The sequence below is a fragment of the Hevea brasiliensis genome, chromosome 7 (genome assembly GCF_030052815.1).
Source record: "Hevea brasiliensis isolate MT/VB/25A 57/8 chromosome 7, ASM3005281v1, whole genome shotgun sequence".
NCBI lineage: Eukaryota > Viridiplantae > Streptophyta > Magnoliopsida > Malpighiales > Euphorbiaceae > Hevea > Hevea brasiliensis.
Window position 1 is genome coordinate 10,160,918 of NC_079499.1, and position 25,132 is coordinate 10,186,049.

General features: G+C 30.4%; 3 protein-coding genes across 6 annotated transcripts; 2 read left to right on the forward strand and 1 right to left on the reverse strand.

The window, feature by feature from the left end:
- Window positions 1-10,187: 10,187 nt before the first annotated feature.
- Window positions 10,188-17,315, forward strand: LOC110668374 (SNF1-related protein kinase regulatory subunit beta-2). Its single transcript, XM_058149977.1, has 5 exons — window positions 10,188-10,525; window positions 10,677-10,909; window positions 11,844-12,025; window positions 12,117-12,279; window positions 16,828-17,315. Exons 1-5 carry the CDS (start codon window positions 10,468-10,470, stop codon window positions 17,146-17,148), a joined length of 957 nt encoding a protein of 318 aa, XP_058005960.1. The 5' UTR covers window positions 10,188-10,467; the 3' UTR covers window positions 17,149-17,315.
- Window positions 17,316-17,377: 62 nt separating this feature from the next.
- LOC110668387 (uncharacterized) lies at window positions 17,378-18,340 on the reverse strand. The gene is made up of 3 exons (XM_021829595.2): window positions 18,136-18,340; window positions 17,949-18,018; window positions 17,378-17,820 (listed from the first exon to the last, which is right to left on the reverse strand). The coding sequence occupies exons 1-3, from the start codon at window positions 18,263-18,265 to the stop codon at window positions 17,676-17,678; spliced, it is 345 nt and encodes a 114-aa protein (XP_021685287.1). The 5' UTR covers window positions 18,266-18,340; the 3' UTR covers window positions 17,378-17,675.
- Window positions 18,341-18,898: 558 nt separating this feature from the next.
- LOC110668348 (putative pentatricopeptide repeat-containing protein At5g09950) lies at window positions 18,899-24,512 on the forward strand. 4 transcript variants are annotated; one of them, XM_021829556.2, is made up of 5 exons: window positions 18,899-19,032; window positions 19,146-22,608; window positions 23,469-23,585; window positions 23,713-23,937; window positions 24,276-24,512. In XM_021829556.2, the coding sequence occupies exons 1-2, from the start codon at window positions 18,971-18,973 to the stop codon at window positions 22,417-22,419; spliced, it is 3,336 nt and encodes a 1,111-aa protein (XP_021685248.2). In that variant the 5' UTR covers window positions 18,899-18,970; the 3' UTR covers window positions 22,420-22,608; window positions 23,469-23,585; window positions 23,713-23,937; window positions 24,276-24,512. The 4 variants fall into 4 exon arrangements, with proteins under 4 accessions (XP_021685248.2, XP_021685236.2, XP_021685244.2 ...); XM_021829544.2 differs by having other exon boundaries at window positions 23,773-23,937; XM_021829552.2 differs by having other exon boundaries at window positions 23,776-23,937.
- Window positions 24,513-25,132: the final 620 nt, after the last annotated feature.

Consider the following 25,132-nt stretch of genomic DNA (forward strand, 5'->3'; position numbering starts at 1 on the left):
AATATTGAATCTGCATATATTTTTAATTTCTTCTTCACTGTGTTCAACCAAAAATAAAAAAGTTTCAATTTCTTGAAGTGCTCTAGTTTTCTTTGACTGGGCTCAAACTGCATATAAACAATGAGCAAAGACCAATAGTATCCATGAAAATCACCAAAACAACCATCACATTAGAAGAATCTGCATATATATGAAATTTTATATTTATTTTGTTTTAATATTTATTGGTATATTTCAAGATTATTTGATATTTTCATTTTCAGTTCTTAGTTAATAATTATAAGCCTGATCACAACTTAGTTTGCAGAGTGGGAACTTGCCCCAATTGTAAAAGTACAGGTTCATTTTTCTTTTTTAAGTCCTGCCTTTCAAGATTTAATTTATGATTATTTTAAAGATTTTACAGTTTTTAAATATTTATTTAATTTTATATATGTTTTACATTTAATGTCTAAAAAAAGAAAGGGAGTACTAAATAAAGCAAAAAAAAAAAAGAAAAAGAAAATTAGAAAATTCAAAATGACATGTTATTAACTCTAAAATTAATTATTATTAACTCTAAAATTTGAGTTAAAAATAAAAATATAATTGGAATTAAATCAATTAAAAAAATAACTGAAATTAGTGTGTCATATCTTGGTTGCGTGTGTTAGAGATTTGGGAGTCCAAAGTGTTTTGGGAAAATATTTTTTAATGGGTCATATGAAAAAAGACATTCATAAACTTTACACTACATTCAACATAAAATCTTAAGACAATTGATTTATGGATATCTTTCACTTATATGTCTTTCACTCATCTCATTTATTTATTATATGAAAATTTCACATTTACATATTCCCAACATGGTATTTTAGAACAATAACATGGTATTTCAGAACAATCTATTGATTACGTGAGATTTACTCATACTAATTTTTTTTTCATTTTATAATAATAAAAATTTTGCTTAAAAAAATAACTATTACAGTTACAATTATTAATCCCTAACTATATATTACAGATACAATTATTAACTACTAAATTATTACAGTTATTAACTACCCTTTAAAAACTTTCACACTTTACTTCTCCTTTATTGATCTTTGTGTACATGAAGAATTGTTGGGTTATTTCTCTATGGTGCACTTGCATGCTTGATTGACAGGCTTGCCTGGTGAAATTAGTAACCCACAGTTTTCCAATTATTGCCATTGCTGGTGCCTGGTGAATTGAAAGTGAAACAAACTGTTCATGTATTCCTTCGCCTGTATTAGAATGTGGCTACAAATCACAGTCATGGAAGAATGTTTCTTTGTAATCCTAAAATTTTATCGGTTAAATCATAAATCATTACTGTGTATTTGTTATAGCTGCAATATTGAATCTGCATATATTTTTTCATTTCTTCTTCACTGTGTTCAACCAAAAATAAAAAAGTTTCAATTTCAAGTGCTCTAGTTTTCTTTGACTGGGCTCAAACTACATATAAACAATGAGCAAAGACCAATGGTATCCATGAAAATCACTAAAACATCCATCACATTAGAAGAATATGCACATATATGAAATTTTATATTTATTTTGTTTTAATATTTATTGGTATATTTCAAGATTATTTGATATTTTCATCTTCAGTTCTTAGTTAATAATTATAAGCCTGAATTGTTCAGAACTTAGTTTGCAGAGTGGGAACTTGCCCCAATTGTAAAAGTACAGGTTCATTTTTCTTTTTTAAGTCCTGCCTTTCAAGATTTAATTTATGATTATTTTAAAGATTTTACAGTTTTTAAATATTTATTTAATTTTATAAATGTCTTCCTTTAATGTCTAAAAAAAGAAAGGGAATACTAAATAAAGAAAAAAAAAAGGAAAAAGAAAAGGAGAAAATCCAAAATGATATGTTATTAACTCTAAAGTTAATTATTATTAACTCTAAAATTAAAGTTAAAAATAAAAATATAATTGAAATTAAATCAAATAAAAAAATAACTGAAATTAGTGTGTCATGTCTTGGTTGGGTGTGTTAGAGATTTAAGAGCCCAAAATGTCGTTTCGGAAAAATATTTTTTGATGATTCTTATGAAAAAAGACATTTATGAATTTGACACCACATTCAATCCAAAATCTTAAAACAATTGGTTTATGGGTATTTTTCACTTATATATTACTCACTTATCCCTTTTTTTTTCGATGTGAAAATTTCAAACTTATATATTCTCATAAGAGTATTTCAGAATAATCTATTGATTACGTGGGATTTTCTCATAGTATTTTTTTTCATTTTATAATAATAAAAATTTTGCTTAAAAAAATAACTATTACAGTTACAATTATTAATCCCTAACTATTACACATACAATTATTAACTAGTAAATTATTGCAGTTATTAACCACCCTTTAACAACTATCACACTTTACTTCTCCTTTATTGATCTTTGTGTACATGAAGAATTGTTGGGTTATTTCTCTAGGGTGCACTTGCATGCTTGATTGACAGGCTTGCCTGGTGAAATTAGTGACCTACAGTTTTCCAATTATTGCCATTGCTGGTGCCTGGTGAATTGAAAGTGAAACAAACTGTTCATGTATTCCTTCGCCTGTATTAGAATGTGGCTACAAATCACAGTCATAGAAGAACTTCATGTCCTCTCAAATTTTAAAAGGCCAGTGTTCCAAATATAAGCTTCACAAAAAAGAAGGCAATGCTCCACTGATGCAGACACCAGAATGGGCTAACAGAAGAAATCTTCTTCCATGTGGCTGCCGCAGCCTCCATCACTGTCTTTGCTGCTGCCTGTTCACTATCAGCATTACACTCTCCACCATCCACAAGATGAATGCAACTAAACACATACCATATCTGAATGCCGAATGGAAAGCAACACAAGACCAATCATTGACATTTACCATTTCGCACCTACAAACTACAAGTGCAGAGACAACTATTTGTACGAGAGAAGCCATGTACGAATTCCAATAGCTTCCTTCCAGATCTTATACTTCAATCAATTGCATATTAATTTCCTTTTTGCCACCAACATATCAAATCCCATATAGGCACTAAGGCAATAAGAAGGAACTTCAGTTAAATAAATAAATAAAATTAAGAAGGAACTTCAATGGTGGTAAAAGCATGCACAGTATACATTCAACTTCCACCTTTCTTTGTGGTTAGTTCATGGCATTTTTTATGTTTGGGAATTTAATAGAATATAAATGCAGTAAAAATGATAAATTTAATTTTTAATTTTTTACAGGATTGCGTTGAAAAATTAAATTGTAAATAAAAACAGTTTAAAATATATATATATATATTTTAGAATAATTTTATGCAATATGACGAAATTTTAGTGAACAAACACACACAAATGAATATAAAACCACACAAAAGTACTGTTTTTATTTAAAAAAATTACAATACATGCAATACATATGAAATTTGTTCCTCCCCCTTTTATAATTACATGAAATTCATTTATAAACATAATTGTGAATTCCAGATGACTGTGAGCAGCTAATGCATTATTTTTAAGCACAATAAATAATCCAAATAAGGGAAAGATTTTGATATTTTTCTATTTTGAAAATGACATTTTTATAGGAATATAAAAGCAAATTTAATTAAAAAGATATGCTAGATTGTGTTAGTAGCTAGAAATTGGACGCAATGGGAGTGGCAGACAACAAAATTTTGTGATGAAGATACATGGTTAGAAGGTACAAAATGTAGCTGGCTATAAGGATATTGTCCCTTGTTCATATCCTACAAAGATCCTCCAACTAAGGGTAAGGTAAGGGTACCAATATATTTCCCTGTCATATTTTTTCGCTCATCACTTCCATTCAGGACTTTGGATTGCTCACTACCTAATAATTTTAGTGATTCTGACATCAACCTAACACTAGGATCTATGAATCCTCAAATTTTCAACTCTTCTTTTTTACTGTCTTAAGCTGGTATTGTGAATTTTATATATATATATATATATATATATATATATATATATATATATATATATATATATACACACTACTGAAGATTAAACTTTATTAGATGAAGGTGTTGTTTAATTGGGGTAATTTGTTACTAACTTCAAGTTTTATTGTTTGGTTGGTATTTTATGTCAATTTTTTAAGAAGTTAAAGAAGTAATTTCTTTCATTCATGAAGCAACTTATTTATCCTCAGAAGAGTTGGGAAGTTCACTTCTTAAAGAGTAAAGAGTTTGAATCAAACAAAGCCAAGATTAAAGGTAATAAAAATATTATGTGATGTTTAGATGGAGATATTTGATCATATGGATTTGGATTAAATATAATATTTAGATATTCTAAATGAAAATGAATTTATTCAAATCACATATATTTATGACAAGTTTAAAAAATTAAAGATATAAGATAATTATTTTTATTTTGTTATTTCAAATTTATATCTCACCCCAATTAAATGTTTCAGCTCTACATAATTAGATACTTCCATGAAAATTCTTTTTATTAGCCAAATCAAAGATTTTTAAATTTATGAATTTCACATTCTAAGTTTTCAATCAAACATCTTAAATCCAAATTTCAAATCAAAATCCTATAATTCAAATGCAACCTAAAAGAATTTTTTAGTTCAAAATTAAAATAACACATTTGTAAAGTAGGAAAATTAGGAGACTGAAGACTTAAACTTGAATCTTGTCAGACAAGTGATATGTCTTTAAACCACTAAATTAAATTAAGCTAAGCAATTAGAACAAAACCAAATTACAACAAATCTAATAAAATAAATTCAAAACCCCGAATTTAAAGGCAAAAACCAAAGATGATAAATCTAAACTTGTAATTAGACACCCAAGAAGCTGTTTCGATCGAAGAAGATGGCCTTAAACTTGTAAAATTAAATGCAAAAAAAATAAATAAATAAAAACTCCTTCAACACCCCAACCACCTTCATAATTAAGAATGGAGACACAAAAATCAAATATGTTTGTTGTACCTTAGAAAAAATTTACTTATTGTGTCACTGCCAAATCAAAGATCAAACCATGTGAGTCCTTGGCAGTATCACTAGAGCTCTGATCTCCCTGAAGAGTTGTAGATCAGAACGAAATCTGGCTAATTTGTACCAACGAAATACTCAAGATTTCTTAGCAACTATAGGTAGACATAGAAGTTAGGATGAGCAAAAAAATTGAATTGAATCATTTAATTCTATTTTTCAATTTCATTTTTTATGAGTTCAGTTTGATTCTGTTAGCATTTTTAAAGAGTTCGATTTTTATGTTTAGTTCAATTTTTTTATAAAAAAAAAAAGTCGAAACGGACTGATTTTTTTAGTTTATAATTTATTTTTGTTGATTTTATATATATTTTTAATAAGGGATCGAAAGAGTATGAACTCAAATATAAATATGTCAAGTGAGTTATATAACTTATGATGATTTTATTGACTTTTATAGAATACAATGTGTAATTTATGGAATTTATAGTATGTCCAAAGAATAATAATATAGAAAAAAAAAATCAATAAAATAGGCTTAAACAGATAAATCAAACCAAAGTGAATTAAAATTTTTTAATTTTATTCGATTCAACTCATATCTCGGTTTGGTTTGATTAATATTATTTTTCAATTTAATTTTTGTATTATTTCGGTTTGGTTTGATTATTTTATTTTTAAACATTAAAATTGAAATTCTAATTAATAAAATGGAGAATAAATTTATTTGCTAACAGACTTAACCATTGATTTTTTTTTCTTAATGAATTACCTTATCCCATAATTACTTTTATGAATTATGAGTATATTAATTGATGTTTAAGAAAGAAATTTTAGAGGAAGTTCATTTATGTAGGTGAAGAATTATGGCAAATGATAATTACTTCTCCAATTGTATTATTTAAATAAAAAACATATAAAATAGTTTAGTAATAGAAAAAAAAATTACTATAAACAATAAGTATTGAGTGCAGTGGTAAGATTTACTGTGTTATCAAAGAGAGAATTCATATTCAATTCTTGAAAAATATATTATTAAGAGATACTTAAGAATATCTAAGGAATTAATTTTTTGAATTGTAAAATGAATATAAAAAATTAACCTGATGAACAAAAAAAAATTACTATGGTCAGAGTCACCACTAAAATGGCCTACCTCACTTGTGTAAAAGAGCAAAATTTTCCTTGATGTTACATTGATAATTACTTCTCCAATTAAATGATTATCTTCTTGAGAAACTCTACATAAGTTGATAATTACCTCAACTATTATTTTTACCTCGAAATTTACACTCTTCCTTTTGATTATATATATTTGTCAACTATACATTGCATAAAAGTGATTTAACTTATTCCAATCAATCATACCGACCAACCTAATGATCTTTAACCCATTTGATTTACCCTTTAGAATTGCTTCCCACATATTCATGTCTATCAAGATTCAAAATTTACCATATGCTTGCATAAATTGATTTACCGTCCGCCCAATCAGAGTAAATTTTTTTTTTTTTTTTACTGTTAAAGATGTAAAAGGTAAGAAAATTTCATGTTTGGTGATTGTATGGCGATGTGAAATTGATCCCTCGGCGGATTTTAATTTATAAGATAAAGAATTCGAGTTTTAGGATCGTTCTTTTTGAGAGAATTTTATCTGGATGTCACTATCAATCTGAGTATAGATTAGTTTCACTCTATTGTGCAGGTGAAAATATAAAAAATATGATTGAAAATAAGAAAATTCCAATTAACATTTAACCCTTAAATAGAGAATTCAAAGAAATTTAATAAGTTTACTATAAATAAAAATAATCTCAAAATGAATAATGAAGAGATTAAGATGGTGTTTGATTTAACTACTTATTTTTAATTTTTAACTTAAAATGTATTTTTTAATTAAAAATTAATTAAAAAATAAATAACTAATTATTTAGTAAAACAATTTAAAATTAACTTTAAAATAATTAAGGTGTTTGGTTAAAAAGCGTTTAAAATGAATTTAATTTATCAAAATGATAAAATAAAAATATATAATTAAGTATTATAGTTATTAAAATAAGATTTAACTGTTAAAAAAATTAAAATAAATAGATAAATTACAAGTAAATGGTACCTTATTTATAATTTTTTTATTTATTTTAAATATTTTTTAATTTATAAACTAAATTAAACATTAATTTTTTTTTAAAAAAGATGTGAAAAATTAATCATATTATTTTTATTGTTTTTTTAATATATATTATAATTAAATGATTAAAAATAAAAAAAAAAAATTAAAAAAGGGTTTGCAAATGAACAATCGTCAACTTGCACTTTTACTTTCATGCAAGTTGCTATCTGAAAATGACTTGAGAAACCCAACGGTGGAGATTCCCTTGCACCGTCACCTTTTTTTTTTTTTTTTTTTTTAAACACCTATGTGATGTAAACATCTAACTAAAAACCATACGTTTATTAGATACATCTGGCAATGGCCCACTTGATGCAATTTAACGGTCAAAATAATTTTTTTAAGAAATTAGCTAATTAAATTAGATTGGATTGTCGAATCTGATCCAGCATAGTTCCTTTAAAGGAAATATTTAATTTAATTTTCACATAATTATATATATATTTTTTAATTTTATTTTATAAAATTATTATTTTAAATTAAAAAAATTGAGTTTTTCACTTATAAGTTTCCAAATTTAGAAATTAAAAAAAATTTAAATTAAATTTTTATAAAATTTTAATTTAAAAAGAAAGAAACCTGATCAACCCTAAAGTAACTTTAATCTAGTTGTAACTTGTAAATCGCTGATTAATTTTAATTTTGAATTTAACTAAATTAATTTTTAGTTTAATTTTAAAGATTTTTCTTATATATGCTAAATTTTCTATGCTTTTGATTAACATTTGACATGTTGCTTTTCATCTATGTTAAGAAAATACTGAGAGAAATCACTGTCAACAGATTCTCAAACCCACTTTATTTAAAGGACAATTAAACAACTACAGGAAGGAAAATTGTTAGGCATTAAATGGGTGATATCTTCTGTAGCATTATTACTTAACTTTGAACTTTTGATCATCGATTGGATGTACAAAAAGAAGATGCCCACTTTCCTCTCACGCTTTGTTCTTGTGGTACCACGTATATTGCCTCTCCATGTATATATATATGAATAATTATTTTGATATTTTTTTTAAAGAATTGATTTGAGATCAAACCACTATTTAATTTAGTAATTGTGGAGGGTGACTAGGAGTTAATAATTAAATATTAACAAGCTACTGGTTAAAGGTTGACTAATGAGTGTTGGATAATGATATTAGAGTTATATTAAAACTGTCAGGAGGAGGGCAGTTTATTTTCTTTTTTTTTTTTTTCTGTTTATCGTAGAAAATAAAGATATATCGAATTTAAATTTTTTTATTTACTTAAATCATCACCTTTATATATAGTTAAAAAAGAAGAAGATTACTTTTCATTATTTAGTTTATTAATTTATTTTATCATTGTGCCTATCGATAAAAGTAATATAATATGCGCAAGCAAAATAAGATATTTCAAAATTCATATTTAGATATTTAGAAGGCAAAAGATAATTAATTATTTTTTTTTCAATTTTATCATTTATTTCTATAAAATATAATAAATATTTATATAATTTTAGAGGATAAATATTATCACCTCATTTTTAATAAAACCAGCTGTTTGTCACGTTAATATTCATTTCTTCATATTTTCAAGGAAGGCAATTAAGTAAATTTCTAATATTTTCTTTTTATGAAAATGAGGTTATTCAGTAATCTTTTTAATCACCATAAAAATTTTAAATGTGACTATTATTTATGGATTGAAGGAGTATAAACTAATACATGCATTGCTAATATTATTCATAAAAGTAACATAAAATGTGTATTGCTAATAATAGTAAAAGAGGATGGTTTAATCTTAAGCTATATAAATACATATAAATAATAAAAATATAAGAAACTTTAAACTATATAATTAATAACACTAAAGAGGATAATTTAAAAAAAAAATACAATCTAACTTTGTTTAGTATTAAAAGACTAAATGTATTAAAAAAATAAAAAAATATAAATCAACTTTAATTAGAGTAAAATACAATCATGATAATTTATTATTATGACAATAAATAATTGAATTTAATTATCTATTGAAAATTAATATATTATAATAATACTAAAATTACATATACAAAAATTAAATTTTATGACATATGGTACAGTTCATCCAATGTAATAATAATAATAATAATAATAGTAGTTTATTAATATATTAAATAAAATTTATCACTCTTATTATCACAATTAACTAATATATAATTTTTATAATTTTAATATTTAAGACAAAATTTAAATAAAATTAATTTTTAATAAATTTTTACTATCATATGCATTTATGAGTTAAAATTACAAAAAAATCTTAAATTTAAAATTAATAAATATAAACAATTTAAAATCCAATCAAATTATATATATATATATATAATAAATATAAATAATTAAAAATATAATAAAAAATAATATAATGTTTAATAATTTTATATAATAATTTTAAAAAATTAAAATAATTGACACAACACAAGGGCAAATATCTAGTATTATGATATTCCTATTTTCATTCTTAAACATTATCTTCTTGCCAAACAATCATATGTTTACGTGGCTAGCTATTTCTTCGGTGTTTGGATAATCAAAGAATCTTTACCTAGCTTATCTTATTGATTAAAATTTAATATTTAAATTAATAAAACTCACTTTTAAAATTATAAAATTTTAAATTTTAATTTAAATGATTAATTTTGATAAAAAATTAAAATAGTATTTCTCTTTTTTTTTAAACTTTGTAATCTTAATATAAATTATAATTTATTTTCAATTGAATTAAAAATAAAATTAATTTATTTTATTTTGATTACATAAAAAATTTATGTGGATAAATGAGGCTAATGTTTAGAGAGAAATTCTTTTGAGATATTCATAGTAAATATTAAACCTATATATGTAAATATTTTTATTTATTTATTTTTTATATTTGAAAGACACAAAAGGGAAATATGTAACATAAACATGGAGAGTCGGTGACTGTGGAGGCATCATGAATGCCAGTACGTGGCAACGTTCCATAAGCCAATCGTATGAGCTGTAAATGAAGGCAAAGAGAGGAGCTCCTGAAACGGTGATATTCTAAATTTCTAACACAAGAAGAAGCTAGCAACATTCGCTTTTAAACCAACCATCATTGATCTATCAGAGGATCTTCCGAACTCATTGGAGAATAAAGATCACTTTAGGGAGAGAGAGAGAGGAGAAAGATAGAGAGAGGCAAAACTGCACTTTCCATTAAAAAAAAAAAGAAAAATCCACCAATCAATCAATCAATCAAAAGCTCTATAATTAAAGCTGCCATTAAATTATGTTACCTCTTTCCCTTGAGTTAATTATGTGTTGCTTGCTTTCTTTTGGTTGTGCAATTTATTTGCACTGATGGGTGAGTCAGTCACCAAACCCCATACAGCAAACTTTCACTCCACACTTTACTTGGGTCTGTTTCTTGGTCTGTTTCCTTTTCTTGTTTTATCATGCTTTTTCTTGTCATGGGAAATTAATTTAGATAATTTTTTTCTTTTTTTTTTTTTTTATAATTAAGGCTAAGATTTTATCTGGGTTTTGATTATTTTGTTGTAATTTTATCAGGATGGGCAATGCTAGTGGCAAAAGTGATGGGGAAGGTACTTCAGGAGAGGGTTATGAGCAGGAGGGTATGGAGTTTGCCGCACTCGGAAGGGCTACACACGTTGGCCATCATGTCTCGGGTGTGTATGTAGAGGCAGAGGCAGAGGCAGAGGCAGAGGCAGAGCCCATGGCGCACTCTCCTCCCAGTAGTCCTAGGAGATACCAGCAGCCTCCTCTCACTCTGACTCCACAGGTATGATTTTTCTGTATACCATATGCATATGGGTATTTATAGTTATACACACACCTACGTATTTCTGTCAGTAGTTCAACCTTTGGATTATGGAGGCCTATACTAAAATTTGGTCTAATCGAAAGAATTTTCCTCCTCAACATTTCTATGCACTGCCCTTTTTGTTTTTCCTTAATTTTTATGGCTGTATGTTTAATCTTTCCACTATCAAGTAGAGATCATTTTTACTTTGTTCATATCAAAGATTTCCTCCGTGTTTCAAATTTGTAGTTTTGAGAGTCACTTGCAAGAGCACTGGGTAAGTCCTTTTGAAATTGTTTTATCAAGTGAATGTCATGTTTTTCTGTCTCAGATACATATTTTGTTTTCTGGAAATATATTTTGGCCTTAAAATTACTGTCTAGAGCTGTCTGAGATTAGTGCTTCTGCTAGTGTGATTATTTACTGTCATATATGCAAGGTTTTGAAATACTTCCGTTTTTGTCTGTGAATATAGAACACATAAAAAGATCATATTGAAGGTTTGGGAGATATAATCAAAGTGGAATTGAAACGTGCTATGAAATATATGAAATTCCATTTAAATTTGAAAGGGTATCCCATTTGATTATCTGCAAAGGTAAATTGAGAAAAATTGGAGTTTCTTTGTGGTTGAATGTAGATTGTCGGTGAAGGTTTAGTCCTAAATGGAGCTGAAAAGAAGAAGATAGTTGATATAAGGGGCTTCAATAAAGAATTTATGAACCGACTCTACTTATTTGAGACTGTGGCTTAAATGAGTTGAATTGAGTAAATATAGTTGATCGTGTTGGTTACAGGGGGCCTTTGATTCAAATAGTTTGGCATTCCTAAACGTTCAAGATGTACACTTGCTTTTTTTTCATACTTTTTTTTCTCTGGGAATACCTAAATTTTCCAAAATTTCTTCGTTCAGGTTCCCATGGTTCCTATACCAAGACCTGCTGAAATGATGCATGTCCAGAACTATGCGTTGGCACGTAACATTACAGATTCTAGGGATTCATTCAGTGAGAAACTGAGTGCTGTGATGATAACATGGAGTTATGGTGGCAGGCAAGTAGCTGTCACTGGATCATGGGATAATTGGGACAAAAGGTATTGAACTTATTTTTGTGTTCTCATTTTGGTTAGGTTATACTTTTTCCCCTGCAGTCGTAAATAGGAAACTATCTATTGTTTTTCTTAGGGAGCTTTTGCATAAGGTGGGCAAAGATTTTGTTATTTTGAAGATGCTCCCCTCAAGTGTTTTTCGCTACCGCTTTATTGTTGATGACCAATTGAGGTATGCTCCAGACTTGCCCTGGGAATGTGATGAATCAGGGACTGCATACAATATTTTGGATGTACAGGTAATTTTGCTTCTTCTAATTAATTGTTAATCATATTTTTTTGCCTAAATGACAGATAATGAATAATAGATTGTTCTTTTTACTGAGTCTTCTGCACAACTACACATACAGGAAGAAGAGGAAAAGAATTAAGGGAACTGAAAAAAGAAAAAACAGATATTAAATTTTCACTATTTTATCTCACTGTAGTAATTGCATTGCTAATTGGAAATGTATTTTGTTCTGAACTTGAACTCTGGCATAATAATGTGGCAAATGACATGGCTTTGCACAATTATCCTTTATATCCATTTGATGTGTGCTGTACATAGCTTTTTTGTGTCAAATAAAGTGAACTTTTCTAGGAAAAAATAATTCTAGCATGAGTGTAGCAGATGTACAGACAGAATATAATTCTACCATAACTTTTCTAGAGCTTAAGCCTTGTGAGAATGATGTAGTAAAGTAGCCACCTAATAATTTAGTCCTCCATTTTATTCTGCATCTCATGCCCCCATACAATTATGCTGTTGCGAAAAGTCCTGAAATGTGCTACTCAGTCCTGCTTACTAATGGAACAAATGAACTAAGTCATAGGCTTCATTATCATCTTTATGCACTCGCTGGATTTGCAAACGATCTAGTCATATACTCGTACTAGACAAGATATCTTGAATTACAGGAGGTTTATTGCCTTTTATTGCACTGAGATAGCCTGTTATGACCTTTCTTGTTTTTAATTATTGATTGAGGCTTGCCACCTTGAAGATTCAACTGTTGCATTTTTTTTTTTTACCTTTCTTCAGTTGCATCATCAACCAGAACTCTGTAAAATGGCCAACTCTACCTGGAAATAAATATGCATTTGCCTTTCATTCACATCACATTTTACATGGTGTATATTGGATACAATTTCTATGGCTAGCCAAATTGCCCACGTATTTTGTTACGGTAATGGGCATCTGCTTGTGATTTAGCATTGTTGATGAGATACATGTTGAAAATGTCCACAGTAAATGAGGAACTGTTGATATATTTTAATGTAATTCTCACTCCCATTTGAAGCTTCACCTGTGTCTAAAAGGGGAAGAGAAAAGAGGGTATTTTTTACTCAATGCCCCTTAATTTTGAGAGTTGTTCTATTTTCGTAATTTAACTTTATTTCATTCCATTCAAATCTCTAAACTTGAATTTTTTTTTTTTTTTGTTTAAGAAAAATCTCCTTATCTATAGGTTTAAAAAAGGAAAATTATTATTTTGCCCCCTTTCACTCACATCGTTGATGTTCAAATTAATTGACAATTATTTATTAATAAATTTAATTTTTTATTTATTATTAATTTAAATAACTAATCAGAAAGGAAGATGAGACACGAGAAGGAGTTAATAGAAAACTAGAACTTTGGAGAAGTACTCGAGAGTCAAAGGGTTTTAAGTTAAGTAGAACGAACACAGAATATATGCATTGCAAGTTCAATGAAGGGTCAAACTGATGATAGGAAAGGAATTAGTTTGAATGGAGTGGTATTGTCCCAAAGTAATCACTTTAAATATCTAGGTTCAGTCCTTCAAGGGGGATGCGAAGAGGATGTTAGTCATAGGATTAAAGTCGGATGGTTGAAGTGGAGACGTGTCACGGGAGTTTTATGTGATCGCAAGATTCCCAATAAGTTGAAAGGAAAATTTTACCGTACAGCCATACGACTGGCTATGTTATATGGTAGTGAGTGTTGGGCACTGAAAAAGTAGTATGCGTCTAAGATAAGAGTTGCAGAGATGAGAATGTTAAGGTGGATGAGTGACCATACTAGACTAGATAAAGTTCGTAATGAGGGTATTAGAAAAATTGTAGGAGTGGTGCCAATTGAAGATAAGTTGAGAGAAGGGAGATTGAGGTGGTTTGGTCATGTGAAAGTAGCTCCAGTTAGACAAGTAGAGCACATTAGGTTAGAGGATAGAAAGAAAAAAAGAGGTAGACCTAAATTGAATTGGAGGAAAGTAGTACAACATGACCCAGAAGCATTACCCATTTTTTAGGATTTAACCCAAAATCGTTTAGAGTGGAGAAAGCGAATCCATATAGCCGACCCCAAATTTTTTGGATAAAAACTTAGTTGAGTTGAGTTGAGTTGACTAATATGAAAGGAATGACCGAAAACATCAAGGGAGAATAAAGATAATATTTCATGGATTGATAGGGGTAGGGGATGACTCTATCACTTTAGTTGATACTCTCTCCTACTCTTATTCAAGTAATTTTTTTATCCATCATCTTTTAATTTTGAAATTTTTTTTATTTTTATCCTTCAACTTTAATTTATTTTGGAAAAAAGTTTTTCTAACATATTATAATAGGTTTTTAGGTTACTAAAAAGAAAAATTACTATTTTATCCCTTCTCTTTCTTCCTCTCTCTCCCTTATCTTTCTCATAAATAAAATTTTTATTTGTTAATTTATTAATAAATTATCTATTAATTTATATTTTTTGTATTTATTATTAATTGTTATTAATTTAAATTCTATTAAATTAATTAGTGCAAATTGACATTAAATAAAAACTGATTTTAGTGTTTCAAATTTTTTTCTCTCTAAGTAGAAAAAATTCTATGTTGATCAAAATTTCTAAATATCTCAAAATGGAAATATTTTTCACTATGTGATACAAATGGAGCTTAATATTTTCTCCCTAATTAGAAAACACTCTCTCTCTCTCTCTCATACACACACATTTGTTATGCCTCCCTCTCCCTTCTTTTTCTTCCCTTCTTTATCTTCTTCTCACTCTATCTCTCTCACCTCTCTCAATTTTCATCACTTTGTCTCCTCCTCCTCCTTCTCCTCTCTCTGACTCTTCACTCTCACATTCTACCTCTCTCTTCTCCCTTTCATTCACTCGCTCACATTCTGCCCCTCTTTCTTTTTCTCTTGCTGTTTCCCTCTCTCTCTCCACCCATTCATGACACCCATAACAACCCCCCATCACTCCTCCATAGAAACCCACAACAAATCCCCTCCTTGCCTCCCCAATCAAACCACAACATCCAATAAGAAGAAAAAATTTACACCAAAGTCCAAAAACCCACATCAAATTTATAAAAATTTAATAGAAATTGAACCCACAGAAAATGAAAGAAATTTTTATGAATCCAGAAAAGCTTTGATACCAAGAAAAAACAAATTGAACAGAAATTAAACTCAATTTTATTGAAGTTGCAATTGAAAGCATAAATTACACAAAATCCATTAACCATCATACAATATGTTATTAAAGGCACCAAGCGAGGTGAGGGGAGCCCTAGTCCCAAGAGGCGAGTGCCTCTTTGGCCTAGGCACTGAGGCACCAGGTGAGGCAATGCGAGGTGTGCCTCTTTTAAAGTAACCTTTTTTTTTTAGCCTTCTTCTCTCATTTTCTCTTATCTCCTCTTCGTTGCTACGCCCCTCCTCCTCTCTTATATTTCTCCTTAAACCCTTAACCCTAATAAAGTGAAATTAATTAATTTTTTTTAAAATTTCATTTCCTTTTTATAACATTGTTTTCTACTTTTTATTCTCTTATATTATATATAGTGCAAATAATTTTCTTTTATTTTCAATATGCTTTTTTACATATTAAACTAATTAAAATTATGATATTTTATCTTAAAAGTGTGTGTGTATGGTGTCTCACTTCAAAAAGGCTCTCGTTTTACCTTTCGGTTAAAGTCATAGGGTACTTTGTCGCCTCTCGGCTTAATAAGATTGCTATCATAGTCTAAAACACAAAATCTCCAAAACATATGGTCTAAATTACTAATTACACTAGAAAATCTTCAAAACTCCCCAAGTTTCCTTAAAAATCTCCACTCCATTCATCAAATCGAACAACAGCATGACAAAGATATCTTCAATGCTGTGATTTTTTGTGAGGAAGGGCAGAGGAGTAGAGAATGGCGAGAAATCTTCAACGCTGTGATTTTGCAGGGATGAGGTTGATCGCTATAGGAGGCAGTGGAACGGGGTTATGGGTGATGATAGGAGCAAAAGAGGAGAATGCATTGTGGCTTGCGATTGGAGACAGAGAGATGGGTAGAGAGAAAGAAGACAAGAGAAAGTGGGAGAAAAAAAGAACTGGATTGAAAGAGAGAGGAGAAAGGGGTTGAGTAACCGGCTGAAATAGGTAAAACAAGTAAAGGACTTTATTGAATCAAAATAAAAGTTTAGAAATTTTTATGCAATAAAATAAAGTTAATCGATGAAAATGGAACAAACTTTAAAGTTAAGGGATGGTGAGTAGGTTGCTATTAGAGTATAAATTCCTTCCTTTTGTAATCATTGTCTCGTACTCTGTTTCTAGGATCGCAAATATGCAACCAACATAGGTTATAGCAGTGGCAATTCTATTTATTTCAGAGCTACTATAACTTAGAAATTTCTCAGAATCAAGTTTTCCATTATGAATTTTGTGCATTATAACACGAACTCTTGCAGCCCTTCTTCTAGTTGCAGCTCCACTGCAGGCTTAATGGTTCTTCATACGTTCATATCATTATATACTTAATTTGTTTTAATCGTTACAATCTACTGTACAGGAGGATATTCCAGAAGCTCCAGAAAGCCTGTCTGAGTTTGAAACTCCTTCATCCCCAGTGACAAGCTACGATAACGAGTCCTTGGATGACAATGATTTCAGTAAACAGCCTCCTGATATGCCTCCACAACTTCAATTAACATTGTTGAACCACCGATCTTCTGCTGTGGAAAGTCACCAGTCACTGCCAAGGCCTAGTCCGTCAGTGTTGAACCATCTTTATATTCAGAATAATCGAGGTCAGCCTGTTGCACTTGGATCAACTCATCGCTTTCTTCAGAAGTATGTGACAGTAGTACTATACAAGCCCACACGGCGATAAAAGAAAAAGTAATAGCATATTCTTTTAATGTCGTAGATGGATTTATTTTACACAACAGACATTGTTAAGATTAAAGTTAGTGGAAATAGTAGAAAAAAGGTAAGCCTAGGAAAAGGTTTGAGTATTTGCAGCAAACTTCCATATTCAATTGCTATTGATTTTGAACATGATATACTTTCTGCTCTTTTTTGCAATTGTAAGCTTCAGTTCCCATAAAAGGCTTCAAAGATGAAGAAATATACTAAATTAGCATAGATGGGAATTAACACGTAGACACTTTAAGCTACTGGGAAAAAAAATTGCAGATGTGATCTTGCTCATGTATTTGGCAGACTTTTGTTACCTGTTACAGAAAAAGCTCATGATTTGATTGTCATTGAATTGTAATATGCTTGTGGTATGCACAAGATGAGCATTCATAAGTAGTGTACAAGTAGATGCTTAGAACTGAAATGAATGGATAAACTGAAACCATCCAACTTTCAAACACTGATTTAGCTGCCATTGTTGCTGCATCTCTGAACAAATCATCGGACCGGTACCTTAATCCAACCATTAGCAAAAGCAATGGCTAAGATCACAAATGGAGTTGACATGCCAAATATGATGATGTACGGAAGAGGTGTCTTCATGGGGTTCTCTCCTTTCCTTTCTCCTGCTGTTTGCCAATACCTACATTTAGCATTACCCCATTAATGAGTGATTTGTAGATATGCAAATTGCTAAGTAATGTTCAGAGAAAATTCCAATAAGTCAAAAATTTCTAGTAAAATTAGACAGATTAGAATATAACACTCAACTGTTCAGGTTCTTCTTCTCTGGTTATAAATTTCTTCTTCCCTTTTGGTTTTAGTTCTCCATCTCCTCCACCTAGAAAGGCACCAAAATCATAGGTTTTTCTTTCCCATTTTGGACAAACATCAAACCAAAATCGGGCCAAAAAAAAAAAGGAAGTGGGAATTTCATTATAAAAAGAAGCTAACTCACCAATTGCATGGATTTTGAAATGATGAACCCTTTTCTTTGCTGAACTAATTAAGGGAGATGATGGAGATAAATGGAGCAGGACAGGTATTTGGGTGGTAAGGGAAGAAGAGAAAGCCACTTGGGCTGCCATTTTTATTGAGCTTGTAAGTTCTGTCCGGCCATTCCTTCACTTTCCCATATATATCATTTGATTTAGAGGAGGAATGGAGAGCCAATGACATCTGCAGCTCCGGACGCTAATCTTATCCAAACAAGCCCAAGTGGCCACCTCTCTTCCTTACGAAATTCAAACTAAGCATAGAAATAAAAATAAAATATCTCTCTCCCTTGCATGTGGAGTTGAAAAAAAAAATGCTCACTAAATAAATTATAAGATTGATATTATTTATGATTTAGTTTTTTATTTTAAAAATTATATTAATTAATTTTTATAATTTAATTACATCAATAAATTAACTCCTCCGTTAGATTTTTTGAAAATATTTCCTCAATCAGCAACAGTTGAATGAAATATATATTTTTTATTTATATAAATATATTTTATTTCATAAAAATTTTTCTAATATATTATATTAAAATTTATATTAATTTTTTTTAATTTTGAATAAAATTTTAAAGTAAATTATTTTGATAGTATTAATATTTTTTTTAAAATTTTAATGCTAAAATTTATTATATTATAAGTTAGAGTAATTTTTTAAAATAATATTAAAATTTAAGAATTTTTTAATAATAAATTAAAATCAAAGTTGTTAAACTTAGGATAGGGGTGAAACATGGGCCAAGTTCAGAGGTTTTAGGAAATGCCAAAGTTTCCGTCCTGGCAGGAAATCGGATGTCGGAGCTTTGGTGCCAATGCAAGCAAGCTATACTGAGCACAGACTACAGAGCCAGGAGGTTTCCATAATCTATCCTTTTTTTTTTTTTTTATTCATTTGATAGAATCTTTCTTCCACAGCGAATAGCTGGTGGTTGAAATACTGAAGTATCTGTTTCATGGAGTTTTGTAGGTTTTACTCATCCACAATCCACAGTATGTTACGTTGCTTCTTCACGCCTAACAGTAACAAGCGAGTGCTTTACAATTCAAACACTTCCTTCACTACATATGCCGCCTTACCTTCTTTACCATCAATTCCAATACAGCTCAGTAACAAAAATGATTTGCTTTTCCAACTCCAAAACATCAATCCCTCTAGCAAACAATCTCCTACTGTAATCTCATTGCAGGACTTAGTCAATCACTACAAATTATCTCAATCATATAAAAAAACCGAGCCCACTTTGCCACATATTCCACATTGGAGTTCTTTTGAGGTATATGAAAATTTGGTTCATACATATAAATATTCTTGTTGCCCGAAAGAGTCTAGACAGTTTCATTTGAAGATCTTTAAATATGGGTTTGATTGCGATTTGTTTTTGTGTAATACTCTTATTAATGCCTACGTTAGAAGTGGTGATTTGGTATCAGCTCGTAAGTTATTTGATGAAATGCCAGAAAGGAATGGTGTTACGTGGGCATGTTTGATTTCAGGGTATACTCACAACGGGATGCCTGAGGAGGCATATGGGGTTTTCAAAGGGATGATTTTTGAAGGATGTTTGCCTAATCGTTTTGCTTTTGGTGGTGCTCTTCAAGCTTGCCGGGATCTTAAAATTGGGATGCAAATTCATGGGTTAATTTTAAAGTCTCCCTATGCGCAAGATGTGGTTTTGTCAAACGTGTTGATATCAATGTATGGAAATACTTTGGGCTCTATTGATTATGCCGGTCGTGTTTTTGATGAGATAAAGATTAGGAATTCAATATCATGTAATTCTATTATATCAGTTTATTCACAAAGAGGATATGCAGCTTGTGCCTTTGAAATATTCTCAAGCATGCAAAGAGAAGGTTCTGGGTTCAATTTTAAACCTAATGAGTATACTTTTGGGAGCTTAATAACCGCAGCTGGTTCTGCCATTGATTCTGATTCACATTTGTTGCAACAGATGCTTACAAGGGTTATGAAATCTGGATTACTCTTGGATTTGTATGTGGGTAGTGCTTTAGTTAGTGGATTTGCAAGGTTTGGATTGTTTGATTATGCGAAGAAGATTTTTGGGCAGATGAGTGCGAGAAATGCTGTCTCTCTGAATGGCTTGATGGTTGGATTAGTGAGGCAGAGGCGTGGAGAAGAAGCTGCTGAAGTATTCGTGGAGATGAGAAACTTGGTTGATATAAATATTGATTCATATGTGATTTTATTAAGTGCTTTTGCTGAATATTCTCTGCTGGAGGAAGGGAGAAGAAAGGGCAGGGAGGTTCATGGATTTGCAATCCGAACAGGATTAAATGATGTCAAGGTTGCAATTGGAAATGGGCTTATTAATATGTATGCTAAATGTGGTGCTACTGATGATGCTAGATCAGTATTTAGGCTTATGGCTAATAGGGATTCAGTCTCATGGAATTCCATGATTTCTGGTCTTGATCAGAATGAGTGTTTTGAAGATGCAGTCAAGTGCTACCATGCAATGAGGAGAACTGGATTGATGCCTTCCAATTTTACATTGATAAGTACTTTGAGTTCATGTGCAAGCTTGGAGTGGATCAAACTAGGCCAGCAAATACACAATGAAGGGCTTAAATTGGGACTTGATTTGGATGTTTCAGTTTCAAATGCCCTCCTTGCATTATATGCTGAAACTGGATATCTTGCTGAGTGTCAGAAAGTTTTCTCCTTGATGCTGGAGTATGATCAAGTATCATGGAATACAGTGATTGGGGCTTTGGCTGATGCAGAGGTATCAGTTTCTGATGCTGTAGAATTTTTCATGGAGATGATGCGAACTGGATGGAGTCTTAACAGAGTGACCTTCATAAATATTCTTGCAGCTGTATCATCTCTTTCACAGATTGGATTGAGCCAGCAGATACATGCACTGATGCTGAAATACCACATTACAGACGACAGTGCTATTGAGAATGCACTTCTCGCTTGCTATGGCAGGTGTGGAGATATAGATTACTGTGAAAAAATCTTCTCTAGAATGTCTGAGAGAAGAGATGAAATTAGTTGGAATTCTATGATTTCTGGATACATACACAATGAATTCTTGCCCAAGGCCATGGACCTGGTCTGGTTTATGATGCAGAGGGGTCAACGATTGGACTGTTTCACCTTTGCCACTGTTCTTAGTGCTTGTGCCTCTGTTGCAACATTAGAGCGTGGCATGGAAGTTCATGCCTGTGCAATAAGAGCATGTTTAGAATATGATGTTGTTGTTGGGAGTGCAATTGTTGATATGTACTCAAAATGTGGAAGAATTGATTATGCATCAAGATTTTTCAAGTTGATGCCTGTGAGGAATGTGTATTCTTGGAACTCAATGATATCAGGTTATGCACGTCATGGACGTGGAAGTGAGGCTTTGAAGCTTTTTACACAAATGAAGCTTGGTAATCAATTACCAGATCATGTCACGTTTGTTGGGGTTCTATCCGCTTGTAGTCATGTTGGTTTGGTTGATGAAGGGTTTGAGCATTTCAAATCCATGACTGAAGTATATGGATTGGCTCCTCGGATAGAGCATTATTCATGTATGGTGGATCTCCTTGGACGGGCAGGTGAACTTGATAGGATAGAGAACTTCATTAATACATTGCCAGTGGAACCTAATGTTCTTATTTGGAGGACAGTTTTAGGTGCCTGCTGCCGAGCAAATGGTCACAAAACTGAGTTAGGCAGGAGGGCTGCTGAAATGCTTATGGATATGGAACCTCAAAATGCTGTGAATTATGTTCTTCTTTCTAACATGTATGCTTCAGGGGGGAAGTGGAATGACATGGCAAAGGCTAGGCGAGCAATGGGAGAAGCAGCAGTGAAGAAGGAAGCTGGATGTAGTTGGGTAACTATGAAGGATGGGGTCCATGTTTTTGTGTCTGGGGATAAATCACATCCAGAAAGAGATTTAATCTACAAAAAACTCAAGGAACTCAATAAAAAAATTAGAGATGCAGGATACGTGCCTGAGACAAAATTTGCACTGTATGATCTTGAACCAGAGAATAAGGAAGAACTGCTGAGCTATCACAGTGAGAAACTTGCAGTTGCTTTTGTTCTCACTCGTGATTCAAGGTTGCCAATTAGGATAATGAAAAACCTTCGGATTTGTGGCGACTGCCACACTGCCTTTAAATACATATCAAAAATTGCTGGCCGTCAAATAGTGTTACGAGATTCAAACAGGTTTCATCATTTTGTGGATGGTAATTGTTCGTGTGGGGACTACTGGTAACTGACTGATCAGCTTGGTTCTTGAAGGTAGAGGCAAAGTTGATCAATCAGGACCTGCAAATCTGATGCATCCCAAGCTGAATTGGACCCTGATTGACTTTGCAAAATTATTTCTATTATGTAATTTTTGCAGAGATGATCAGGAACCCAGAGCACCAACAAAGAACAGGGAGGGTGTAAATTCTCAAAGGTCTAAATTTCTAAATGATTTTATACTAATCTTGTTACATTTTCTCATTTATTTTTTCACTAGGTAATTTTTATAACAAGCTTGTTTTGTTTTGAAATGTTGATAATCTTGTTTATCACTGTTTATGGATCTTATAGTGGTGATTACTTCCTAAATTTCTTTTTCATTGTTTCATAGCTTGAAAACCAATTGTTTTGCCAGTGGTGTTTTGCAATTTGCATGACCACATTGTTAAAAGGCTGAAAGTTAGAATCAACACTGGGAATTCCTTAGCAACTTTTTTAATTTATTTTTTAAAATTTTTCGTTGATATGTGCCTATTCTGCAATTTTTTACTTTTTTTGCAATTCTTTTTCATTCAGTTTCTATTTTTTTTCATGCTCTGCTTAGGAACTAGTTCTGTGATACTTCACGTGAATTTTCACTTTCTGCTCTGAAATTTTGGTAAATCAATCCATAGCTAAATTTAAGCTCTTTCTTTTGATATTACTTTCTTATCTTTATCCAAATTGTTTCACTAAATTGTTATTTGTGATCCCGTTTCTCGTGTCTCAAAATTTTTAATATGAATTGGATCTTTGTTTTTTTGTTGGCAGTTTGCTATGTTGTGGATAGGAATAGCTATATAATTATAACCTAAGTTTGTATCATTTGATTTAATACATTATATCTATTGAAAATTTTTTGCTTCTTTTTTAAATCTTTAATTTCTTTATTAGCTTGACTTCACCACAATGTTAAATAAAAAAAAAAAAAAAAACTATTCTGAAATGCTTAGCCTTGAATTTAGTCCAATGAGTTTTGAAACATGAAATTTCTTTGAAGCACTGCTTGAAGCACACTTTTCTATTATAATGCAGGAATTGGCTATGGAAATAGTTGTTGCCACAGCAAGAGATGGTGCTACAAATACAACTCCTGTTTCTGCCAGTCTAGTTGTTGTTGAGAGGAAAATGAATGCCCTTTTTCTTGATGTGGTAAGATTATATATTTTTAATTTGTTCTTTGAAGGGAAAAAAAATCCAGTGAATTAGGTCCAAACAATTTGCTATATATCTAGTGCAAACTTTGTTAATATTGGTAGATTACTTGCTGTTTTTACAGGGTAGTTGAATCCTCATGGATTTAGTATTTGCTATGACTGAAGTAACTCTCTGTTTATAGCAGGGAGTTATGTTGTCGTTGATGAAAGAGGAAAGGAAAAAGCTATAGAATCGGGGAGCAAGGTGGCATGTATAGTTTCTCAAGTTCTCTTTTATCAACAAGATCGTGCACTTCAGAAATATCAGCAGCAGCTTGTCTTCTTACTAATATTAATTCACTAACAGTGTAGGTTTCTATGAAAACAAACACAACTGACTCTATACAATTTTTTAAAGAAAACAGTTATCTGTTAATGAGCAGCAGTTAGGGATGACAATGAGTAGGGTACTCGCAAAAATCACTCCATCCATCTCAAATTCTAATAGGGTTTAGTCAGATTAGATATCCGAAAATATCCAACCCTGCTGCCATCCCTAGCAGCAGCTTTGTCTTCTTACTGCTTTAATCTGAAAAGTGCATGCTGCAAGCTTATATTACTCGCTGGTCATTTATACGTAACATTTTCCTTTTCCTGTCTTTACTAATGTATTGTTTATTTTCTCTATTTCAATCTTGTATCACAGTTCCAGGCAGGAAAGTTTCAAGTCCACAACTATGGATAATTGTAATGGAGCCCCATCAGAAGCAATATTAATAGAATCAAGTCTCCCGGATTCCGATCAGATCCAGAATCAAATTCAGGATAAGATGCAGATTCTTAAGATATTGTACATGTAGCCCTTGAGTTCATCTAAGCTGACTTGAAATGCTAATGAAGGAATGTCTCAAGATTTCAAATTAATGTTGGACAAATTTTTTAATAGTTATTGGTGAGAGAGTTTTACCAGAATATAACCCCAAGCCTGAACATGGATTTACTTAATTCTGAATAAAAAAAAATCTACACTAAAAGATTGTTATATAAATGTTTTGACTTTCAATCTTTAATTAAATTTATCATGAAATCAAAACAAACTAATTGAAATGTACCAAATTATTTGGTAATTTAATTTGAATAAGATAATATTCAACTTAAATGTATCCACAATTAATTACATTTTCTTTAAAGAACAAAGTTTAGTTAAATGCAACAGAAAATTATTATTTCCATTATAAAAAAAAGCACAATATAGTGCTAAGTTGATAATATTATTGTATTAAATAATGTAATGTATGAATATATAAAGATTGCCTGGTGGTTAGATTTGAAACATGTGCAGGCGTGCACACATCAAATAATTTATAATATGTATATAATTATTTAAATTAAAATAATAGTTTTAGTGTTATTTTAATTAATTCTATTAATGAAAATATTTATTTAATTATAAATTATTATATATTTAATTATATTATATTTTAATATAAGTTATTTTTTATGTATTAAATTTATTTAAACTCTTTTTCTTAAAAAAAAGTAAATTTTATTTTCTTATATTTT